Source organism: Chiloscyllium plagiosum, unplaced genomic scaffold (assembly GCF_037043375.1).
Source record: "Chiloscyllium plagiosum isolate Xiang-an unplaced genomic scaffold, Cpla_swu_hap1 HiC_scaffold_32, whole genome shotgun sequence".
NCBI classification, from domain to species: Eukaryota; Metazoa; Chordata; class Chondrichthyes; order Orectolobiformes; family Hemiscylliidae; genus Chiloscyllium; species Chiloscyllium plagiosum.
Genome location: NW_028270170.1, coordinates 49,408,454 through 49,421,681, shown reverse-complemented (window position 1 = coordinate 49,421,681; position 13,228 = coordinate 49,408,454). Strand labels below are relative to the sequence as shown.

Sequence of the window (13,228 nt, the reverse complement as noted above, 5' to 3'; positions counted from 1 at the left end):
AATAGAGGTTTTATGTACTGATAAGAGGTGATGTCATTAATGTGCTTAACAATGTGACAGGATAAACATGAAGAGATTATTTACTTTTGGTTGGGAAATCAGAAGTTTAGCAGACCAACTTTAATATTAAAGCCAGACCATTCAGGATTGGAATCAAGAGAAAGATTGTTTTTTACACAAAATCTGAAACCATTTCCCCCTCAACAGCCTATGGATGCTGGGATGGGGAGTCAATCGAAATTCTCAAGACTGGGATGAAAAGATTTACTTTGAACAGCAAGCTTATCAAGGATGTGGGCCAAATGTGGGTAAATAGAGTTGAGATACAGATTAGATGCGATCTAACTGAGTACAGGAGGAGGCTTGAGAGGCTGAATGGTCTGCTCCAGTCTTTCCATGTTCACAAAAACAGAGATACCAGAAGAATGTGTGCTTGGGGCACCAGTCACAATTGTAATTGTAATCCCATTCCAAATGTTTGCTTTTTCTGACACTACCCCTGACTCCCTGATTGGGGGTTATATGTTTTGACATTGCTTCTGACCTCTCTTGCCAGACAAGTGCAGTAGTGATATAGACAAGTGAAACATCAATATGTTTAATGTCACCTCAAATTCCACAGTGCAGCAAAGCAAGCAAAAGCGTGAAATTTTCTTATGCAGCCTGGGCACAGACATTATGGCAGGAAAGTCATAAAATAGCGAGGAAACGAAGGTTGCTTAGTGGCTAACACTTGAAAGATTGGTGATAAAAGCTTATTTAACCCGATTGCAACAGAATGTATAAGGCCATTGCAAAGGGTGAGGAATTCCAGCAGAACCCAAACCATCCCAAAATTCAGCCCACCTTTCCTTGGTTTATTTCAAACATTTCAAGGTCTATCACCCGTGCACAGCAGTGAGCATTTCAGAGAGTTGCCTGCTTGCCACTAAGTGAAACTTCCATGGTAATGGAAATATATAAAGTTATCTCACCTCATACTTCTGGTCAGCCCAGTCTAGCCAATGCTCCTTCGCTCCTTCCTTCTTTTTACTCATGTACCATTTGATCTTGTTGGTGATAGCACTCTGTTTGATACAAACAGGACAGAACTAATTGATTATGTATTAAGGCACAAGACAAGGGAATACTCCCCAATTGCCTGAATGAATGCAATTCGAACAACACTCAATAAACTTGACATGATGAAATTACAGGTGGTCTTGTGCCTTATGGACAACTTTGGGTAGCCAGGAGGTGAGTTACTTACTGCAGTATTCCTAGTTCTGACCTGCACTTGTGGCTGCTGTGTTTATATGCCGAGTCCAGGTGAATTTCTGGTCAATGGTAATCTCCAGGATGTTGATAGTGGGGAATTCAGTGATATATTACCAGTAAATGTTAAGGAACAATAGTCCAATTAGATCTACTTGGAGAAAATCATTTCCTGGAATTTGTGCTGCATAAATGTTACTTAACACTTTTCAGCCCAAGCCTGCACATTGTCTGGTTGCATTTGGACATGGTATCTGAGGAGATGAGAATGGTGCTGAATATTGTGCAATTATCGGCAAGCATTTCCACTTCAGACCTTACATTTAAGGGGAAGGTCATTGATGAAGCAACTGAAGATGGCTGGACGCCACCCTAAGGAACTCCTGCAGAGATGTCCTGGAGCTGACAAGTCTGAACCCCAACAATCACAACCAGCTTCCCATGTGCCAGGTATGATCCCAACCATTGGAGAGCTTTCCTTCTGATTTCCATTGCCAGTTCTGCTACACCTTGATGCTACACTCAGTCCAATGCAGCCATGCTGTCAAACTCACTGAAGACTGCATCTTTGATGCTGGGGTGCTCTGGAGGACACTTAGATGGATCATCCACTTGGGTCTTCCAAGCTGAATACTAGTGCAAATTTTTTTGCATCGATGTGCTCGGCTTTCAGATATTGAAGATTGGGTTATTTGTGGAGCCTCCTTCCTCAGTGTGTCGTTTCATTGCCCACCACCATTCACAGCTGGTTGCATCAGGACTGAAGAGCTTAGTTAGAATGGATTGCTAACCACTGTCTATCACCTGCTGCTTGGCACCATTTGGCACATAAGTCACCCTGATGCTCCACCTGGCAAAACCACCCTCATTGAACTAAGGTAGATCTCATGGCTTAATGGTAAACACTGATGATCAACACTGCAGTGACACACCTGGACATTAATGACCAACACTGCAGTGACACACCTGGATATTAATGACCAACACTGCAGTGACACACCTGGATATTAATGACCAACACTGCAGTGACACACCTGGACATTAATGACCAACACTGCAGTGACACACCTGGATATTAATGATCTACACTGCAGTGACACACCTGGACATTAATGACCAACACTGCAGTGACACACCTGGATATTAATGATCTACACTGCAGTGACACACCTGGACATTAATGACCAACACTGCAGTGACACACCTGGACATTAATGACCAACACTGCAGTGACACCCCTGGATATTAATGATCTACACTGCAGTGACACACCTGGATATTAATGACCAACACTGCAGTGACACACCTGGACATTAATGACCAACACTGCAGTGACACACCTGGATATTAATGATCTACACTGCAGTGACACACCTGGACATTAATGACCAACACTGCAGTGACACACCTGGACATTAATGACCAACACTGCAGTGACACACCTGGACATTAATGACCAACACTGCAGTGACACACCTGGATATTAATGATCTACACTGCAGTGACACACCTGGACATTAATGACCAACACTGCAGTGACACACCTGGACATTAATGACCAACACTGCAGTGACACACATGGATATTAATGATCTACACTGCAGTGACACACCTGGACATTAATGACCAACACTGCAGTGACACACCTGGATATTAATGACCAACACTGCAGTGACACACCTGGACATTAATGACCAACACTGCAGTGACACACCTGGATATTAATGATCTACACTGCAGTGACACACCTGGATATTAATGACCAACACTGCAGTGACTCACCTGGATATTAATGACCAACACTGCAGTGACACACCTGGATATTAATGACCAACACTGCAGTGACACACCTGGACATTAATGACCAACACTGCAGTGACACACCTGGATATTAATGACCAACACTGCAGTGACTCACCTGGATATTAATGATCTACACTGCAGTGACACACCTGGATATTAATGACCAACACTGCAGTGACACACCTGGATATTAATGATCTACACTGCAGTGACACACATGGACATTAATGACCAACACTGCAGTGACACACCTGGACATTAATGACCAACACTGCAGTGACACACCTGGATATTAATGACCAACACTGCAGTGACACACCTGGACATTAATGATCTACACTGCAGTGACACAGCTGGACATTAATGACCAACACTGCAGTGACACACCTGGATATTAATGATCTACACTGCAGTGACACACCTGGATATTAATGATCTACACTGCAGTGACACACCTGGATGTTAATCATCTACACTGCAGTGACACAGCTGGACATTAATGACCAACACTGCAGTGACACACCTGGATATTAATGATCTACACTGCAGTGACACACCTGGATGTTAATCATCTACACTGCAGTGACACAGCTGGACATTAATGACCAACACTGCAGTGACACACCTGGATATTAATGATCTACACTGCAGTGACACACCTGGACATTAATGACCAAAATTGCAATGACACACATGGACGTTAATGAGCAACACTGCAGTGACACCCCTGGATATTAATGACCAACACTGCAGTGACACACCTGGACATTAATAACCAACACTGCAGTGACACACCTGGATATTAATGATCTACACTGCAGTGACACACCTGGACATTAATGACCAACACTGCAGTGACACACCTGGACATTAATGACCAACACTGCAGTGACACACCTGGATATTAATGACCAACACTGCAGTGACACACCTGGATATTAATGACCAACACTGCAGTGACACACCTGGATATTAATGACCAACACTGCAGTGACACACCTGGACATTAATGACCAACACTGCAGTGACACACCTGGATATTAATGATCTACACTGCAGTGACACACCTGGATATTAATGATCTACACTGCAGTGACACACCTGGACATTAATGACCAACACTGCAGTGACACACATGGATATTAATGATCTACACTGCAGTGACACACCTGGACATTAATGACCAACACTGCAGTGACACACATGGATATTAATGATCTACACTGCAGTGACACACCTGGACATTAATGACCAACACTGCAGTGACACACCTGGATATTAATGACCAACACTGCAGTGACACACCTGGATATTAATGACCAACACTGCAGTGACACACCTGGACATTAATGACCAACACTGCAGTGACACACCTGGATATTAATGATCTACACTGCAGTGACACACCTGGACATTAATGACCAACACTGCAGTGACACACCTGGATATTAATGACCAACACTGCAGTGACTCACCTGGATATTAATGATCTACACTGCAGTGACACACCTGGATATTAATGACCAACACTGCAGTGACACACCTGGATATTAATGACCAACACTGCAGTGACACACCTGGACATTAATGACCAACACTGCAGTGACACACCTGGATATTAATGACCAACATTGCAGTGACACACCTGGACATTAATGATCTACACTGCAGTGACACACCTGGATATTAATGATCTACACTGCAGTGACACAGCTGGATATTAATGACCAACACTGCAGTGACACACCTGGACATTAATGATCTACACTGCAGTGACACACCTGGATATTAATGATCTACACTGCAGTGACACAGCTGGACATTAATGACCAACACTGCAGTGACACACCTGGATATTAATGATCTACACTGCAGTGACACACCTGGATATTAATGATCTACACTGCAGTGACACACCTGGACATTAATGACCAACACTGCAGTGACACACCTGGATGTTAATCATCTACACTGCAGTGACACAGCTGGACATTAATGACCAACACTGCAGTGACACCCCTGGATATTAATGACCAACACTGCAGTGACACACCTGGACATTAATAACCAACACTGCAGTGACACACCTGGACATTAATGACCAACACTGCAGTGACACACCTGGATATTAATGACCAACACTGCAGTGACACACCTGGACATTAATGATCTACACTGCAGTGACACACCTGGATATTAATGACCAACACTGCAGTGACACACCTGGATATTAATGACCAACACTGCAGTGACTCACCTGGATATTAATGACCAACACTGCAGTGACACACCTGGACATTAATAACCAACACTGCAGTGACACACCTGGACATTAATGACCAACACTGCAGTGACACACCTGGATGTTAATGATCTACACTGCAGTGACACACCTGGATATTAATGACCAACACTGCAGTGACACACCTGGACATTAATGACCAACACTGCAGTGACACACCTGGATATTAATGACCAACACTGCAGTGACACACCTGGAAATTAATGACCAACACTGCAGTGACACACCTGGACATTAATGACCTACACTGCAGTGACACACCTGGATATTAATGCCCAACACTGCAGTGACACACCTGGATATTAATGATCTACACTGCAGTGACACACATGGATATTAATGACCAACACTGCAGTGACCCACCTGGATATTAATGACCAACACAGCAGAGACACACATGGATATTAATGACCAACACTGCAGAGACACACATGGATATTAATAACCAACACTGCAATGACACACCTGGACATTAATGACCAACACTGCAGTGACACACCTGGACATTAATGATCTACACTGCAGTGACACACCTGGATATTAATGCCCAACACTGCAGTGACACACCTGGATATTAATGATCTACACTGCAGTGACACACATGGATATTAATGACCAACACTGCAGTGACCCACCTGGATATTAATGACCAACACTGCAGAGACACACATGGATATTAATGACCAACACTGCAGAGACACACCTGGACATTAATGACCAACACTGCAATGACACACCTGGACATTAATGACCAACACTGCAGAGACACACCTGGACATTAATGACCAACACTGCAATGACACACCTGGACATTAATGACCAACACTGCAGTGACACACCTGGATATTAATAACCAACACTGCAGTGACACACCTGGACATTAATAACCAACACTGCAGTGACACACCTGGATATTAATGATCTACACTGCAGTGACACACCTGGACATTAATGACCAACACTGCAGTGACACACCTGGATATTAATGACCAACACTGCAGTGACACCCCTGGATATTAATGATCTACACTGCAGTGACACACCTGGACATTAATAACCAACACTGCAATGACACACCTGGACATTAATGACCAACACTGCAGTGATACACCTGGATATTAATGACCAACACTGCAGTGACACTCCTGGACATTAATGACCAACACTGCAGTGACACACCTGGACATTAATGACCAACACTGCAGTGACACACCTGGATATTAATGACCAACACTGCAGTGACACTCCTGGACATTAATGACCAACACTGCAGTGACACACCTGGACATTAATGACCAACACTGCAGTGACACACCTGGATATTAATGACCAACACTGCAGTGACACTCCTGGACATTTATGACCAACACTGCAGTGACACACCTGGATATTAATGACCAACACTGCAGTGACACACCTGGATATTAATGACCAACACTGCAATGACACACCTGGACATTAACGACCAACACTGCAGTGACACACCTGGATATTAATGACCAACACTGCAGTGACACACCTGGATATTAATGACCAACACTGCAGTGACACACATAGACGTTAATGACCAACACTGCAGTGACACACATAGACGTTAATGACCAACACTGCAGTGACATACCTGGACATTAATGACCAACACTGCAGTGACACACCTGGACATTAATGACCAACACTGCAGTGACACACCTGGATATTAATGATCTACACTGCAGTGACACACCTGGATATTAATGACCAACACTGCAGTGACACACCTGGATATTAATGACCAACACTGCAGTGACACACCTGGATATTAATGACCAACACTGCAGTGACACACCTGGATATTAATGACCAACACTGCAGTGACACACCTGGACATTAACGACCAACACTGCAGTGACACACCTGGATATTAATGACCAACACTGCAGTGACACACCTGGATATTAATGACCAACACTGCAGTGACACACATAGACGTTAATGACCAACACTGCAGTGACACACATAGACGTTAATGACCAACACTGCAGTGACATACCTGGACATTAATGACCAACACTGCAGTGACACACATGGACATTAATGACCAACACTGCAGTGACACACCTGGACATTAATGACCAACACTGCAGTGACACACCTGGATATTAATGATCTACACTGCAGTGACACACCTGGATATTAATGACCAACACTGCAGTGACACACATGGATATTAATGACCAACACTGCAGTGACACACCTGGACATTAATGATCTACACTGCAGTGACACACCTGGATATTAATGATCTACACTGCAGTGACACACCTGGATATTAATGATCAACACTGCAGTGACACACCTGGATATTAATGACCAACACTGCAGTGACTCACCTGGATATTAATGATCTACACTGCAGTGACACACCTGGACATTAATGATCTACACTGCAGTGACACACCTGGACATTAATGATCTACACTGCAGTGACACACCTGGACATTAACGACCAACACTGCAGTGACACACCTGGATATTAATGATCTACACTGCAGTGACACACCTGGACATTAACGACCAACACTGCAGTGACACACCTGGATATTAATGATCTACACTGCAGTGACACACATAGACGTTAATGACCAACACTGCAGTGACATACCTGGACATTAATGACCAACACTGCAGTGACACACCTGGACATTAACGACCAACACTGCAGTGACACACCTGGATATTAATGACCAACACTGCAGTGACACACCTGGATATTAATGACCAACACTGCAATGACACACCTGGACATTAACGACCAACACTGCAGTGACACACCTGGATATTAATGACCAACACTGCAGTGACACACCTGGATATTAATGACCAACACTGCAGTGACACACATAGACGTTAATGACCAACACTGCAGTGACACACATAGACGTTAATGACCAACACTGCAGTGACATACCTGGACATTAATGACCAACACTGCAGTGACACACCTGGATATTAATGACCAACACTGCAGTGACACACCTGGATATTAATGACCAACACTGCAATGACACACCTGGACGTTAATGTCCAACACTGCAGTGACACACATAGACGTTAATGACCAACACTGCAATGACACACATGGACATTAATGACCAACACTGCAGTGACACACCTGGATATTAATGACCAACACTGCAGTGACACACCTGGATATTAATGACCAACATTGCAGTGACACCTGGATATTAATGACCAACATTGCAGTGACACACCTGGATATTAATGACCAACACTGCAATGACACACCTGGATGTTAATGACCAACACTGCAGTGACACACCTGGATATTAATGACCAACACTGCAGTGACACACCTGGATATTAATGACCAACACTGCAGTGTCACACATGGACATGAATGACCAACACTGCAGTGACACACATGGACATTAATGATCAACACTGCAGTGACACACATAGACATGAATGACCAACACTGCAGTGACACACCTGGATATTAATGACCAACACTGCAGTGACACACCTGGACATTAATGACCAACACTGCAAAGACACACATGGACATTAATGACCAACACTGCAGTGACACACCTGGATATTAATGATCAACACTGCAATGACACACCTGGACGTTAATGACCAACACTGCAGTGACACACCTGGATATTAATGACCAACACTGCAGTGTCACACAACGACATGAATGACCAACACTGCAGTGACGCACATGGACATTAATGATCAACACTGCAGTGACACACCTGGATATTAATGACCAACACTGCAGTGACACACCTGGACATTAATGACCAACACTGCAAAGACACACATGGACATTAACGACCAACACTGCAGTGACACACCTGGATATTAATGACCAACACTGCAGTGACACACCTGGACATTAATGACCAACACTGCAGTGACACACCTGGATATTAATGACCAACACTGCAGTGACACACCTGGACATTAATGACCAACACTGCAGTGACACACCTGGATATTAATGACCAACACTGCAGTGACACACCTGAATATTAATGACCAACATTGAAATGACACACCTGGATATTAATGATCTACACTGCAGTGACACACCTGGACGTTAATGACCAACACTGCAGTGACACACCTGGATATTAATGATCTACACTGCAGTGACCCACCTGGATATTAATGACCAACACTGCAATGACACACCTGGACATTAATGACCAACACTGCAGTGACACACCTGGATATTAATGACCAACACTGCAGTGACACACCTGGATATTAATGACCAACACTGCAGTGACACACCTGGACGTTAATGACCAACACTGCAGTGACACACCTGGATATTAATGACCAACACTGCAGTGACACACCTGGATATTAATGACCAACACTGCAGTGACACACCTGGACGTTAATGACCAACACTGCAGTGACACACCTGGATATTAATGATCTACACTGCAGTGACACACCTGGATATTAATAACCAACACTGCAGTGACACACCTGGACATTAATGACCAACACTGCAGTGACACACCTGGACGTTAATGACCAACACTGCAGTGACACACCTGGATATTAATAACCAACACTGCAGTGACACACCTGGACATTAATGACCAACACTGCAGTGACACACCTGGATATTAATGACCAACACTGCAGTGACACACCTGGATATTAATGACCAACACTGCAGTGACACACCTGGACGTTAATGACCAACACTGCAGTGACACACCTGGATATTAATGAGCTACACTGCAGTGACACACCTGGATATTAATGACCAACACTGCAGTGACACACCTGGACATTAATGACCAACACTGCAGTGGCACACCTGGATATTAATGAGCTACACTGCAGTGTCACACCTGGATATTAATGACCAACACTGCAGTGACACACCTGGACGTTAATGACCAACACTGCAGTGACACACCTGGATGTTAATCATCTACACTGCAGTGACACAGCTGGACATTAATGACCAACACTGCAGTGACACACCTGGATATTAATGATCTACACTGCAGTGACACACCTGGATATTAATGACCAACACTGCAGTGACACACCTGGATATTAATGACCAACACTGCAGTGACACACCTGGATATTAATGATCTACACTGCAGTGACACATCTGGATATTAATGACCAACACTGCAGTGACACACCTGGACATTAATAACCAACACTGCAGTGACACACCTGGACATTAATGACCAACACTGCAGTGACACACCTGGATATTAATGACCAACACTGCAGTGACACACCTGGATATTAATGATCTACACTGCAGTGACACACCTGGATATTAATGACCAACACTGCAGTGACACACCTGGATATTAATGACCAACACTGCAGTGACACACCTGGATATTAATGACCAACACTGCAGTGACTCACCTGGATATTAATGACCAACATTGCAGTGACACGCCTGGACATTAATGACCAACACTGCAGTGACACGCCTGGACATTAATGACCAACACTGCAGTGACACACCTGGATATTAATGATCTACACTGCAGTGACACACCTGGATATTAATGACCAACACTGCAGTGACACACCTGGACATTAATGACCAACACTGCAGTGACACACCTGGATATTAATGACCAACACTGCAGTGACACACCTGGAAATTAATGACCAACACTGCAGTGACACACCTGGACATTAATGACCTACACTGCAGTGACACACCTGGATATTAATGCCCAACACTGCAGTGACACACCTGGATATTAATGATCTACACTGCAGTGACACACATGGATATTAATGACCAACACTGCAGTGACCCACCTGGATATTAATGACCAACACTGCAGAGACACACATGGATATTAATGACCAACACTGCAATGACACACCTGGATATTAATGACCAACACTGCAGTGACACACCTGGATATTAATGACCAACACTGCAGTGACTCACCTGGATATTAATGACCAACATTGCAGTGACACGCCTGGACATTAATGACCAACACTGCAGTGACACGCCTGGACATTAATGACCAACACTGCAGTGACACACCTGGATATTAATGATCTACACTGCAGTGACACACCTGGATATTAATGACCAACACTGCAGTGACACACCTGGACATTAATGACCAACACTGCAGTGACACACCTGGATATTAATGACCAACACTGCAGTGACACACCTGGAAATTAATGACCAACACTGCAGTGACACACCTGGACATTAATGACCTACACTGCAGTGACACACCTGGATATTAATGCCCAACACTGCAGTGACACACCTGGATATTAATGATCTACACTGCAGAGACACACATGGATATTAATGACCAACACTGCAGTGACACACCTGGACATTAATAACCAACACTGCAGTGACACACCTGGACATTAATGACCAACACTGCAGTGACACACCTGGATATTAATGATCTACACTGCAGTGACACTCCTGGACATTAATGACCAACACTGCAGTGACACACCTGGATATTAATGATCTACACTGCAGTGACACACATGGATATTAATGACCAACACTGCAGTGACACACCTGGATATTAATGACCAACACTGCAGTGACACACCTGGATATTAATGATCTACACTGCAGTGACACACATGGATATTAATGACCAACACTGCAATGACACACCTGGACATTAACGACCAACACTGCAGTGACACACCTGGATATTAATGACCAACACTGCAGTGACACACCTGGATATTAATGACCAACACTGCAGTGACACACATAGACGTTAATGACCAACACTGCAGTGACACACATAGACGTTAATGACCAACACTGCAGTGACATACCTGGACATTAATGACCAACACTGCAGTGACACACCTGGACATTAATGACCAACACTGCAGTGACACACCTGGACATTAATGATCAACACTGCAGTGACACACCTGGATATTAATGACCAACACTGCAGTGACACACCTGGATATTAATGACCAACACTGCAGTGACACACCTGGACATTAATGATCTACACTGCAGTGACACACCTGGATATTAATGACCAACACTGCAGTGACACACATGGATATTAATGATCTACACTGCAGTGACACACCTGGATATTAATGACCAACACTGCAGTGACACACATGGATATTAATGATCTACACTGCAGTGACACACCTGGACATTAATGACCAACACTGCAGTGACACACCTGGATATTAACGACCAACACTGCAGTGACACACCTGGATATTAATGACCAACACTGCAGTGACACACCTGGATATTAATGACCAACACTGCAGTGACACACATAGACGTTAATGACCAACACTGCAGTGACACACCTGGACATTAACGACCAACACTGCAGTGACACACCTGGATATTAATGACCAACACTGCAGTGACACACCTGGATATTAATGACCAACACTGCAGTGACACACATAGACGTTAATGACCAACACTGCAGTGACACACATAGACGTTAATGACCAACACTGCAGTGACATACCTGGACATTAATGACCAACACTGCAGTGACACACCTGGACATTAATGACCAACACTGCAGTGACACACCTGGACATTAATGATCTACACTGCAGTGACACACCTGGATATTAATGACCAACACTGCAGTGACACACCTGGACATTAATGATCTACACTGCAGTGACACACCTGGATATTAATGATCTACACTGCAGTGACACAGCTGGACATTAATGACCAACACTGCAGTGACACACCTGGATATTAATGATCTACACTGCAGTGACACACCTGGATATTAATGACCAACACTGCCGTGACACACCTGGATATTAATGACCAACACTGCAGTG

At 44.1% G+C, this 13,228-nt stretch overlaps 1 protein-coding gene across 2 annotated transcripts in view; it reads right to left on the bottom strand.

Annotated features, from left to right (window-relative positions):
* The window catches only part of LOC122539648 (solute carrier family 15 member 2-like), a 213,708-nt gene that overhangs the window by 61,345 nt on the left and 139,135 nt on the right, over positions 1 to 13,228 (bottom strand). For both annotated transcript variants that reach the window (XM_087977989.1, XM_087977990.1), the window contains exon 11: positions 975 to 1,067. In XM_087977989.1, coding sequence (XP_087834115.1) covers positions 975 to 1,067 — 93 coding nt within the window. The remainder of the gene's footprint in view (positions 1 to 974; positions 1,068 to 13,228) is intronic.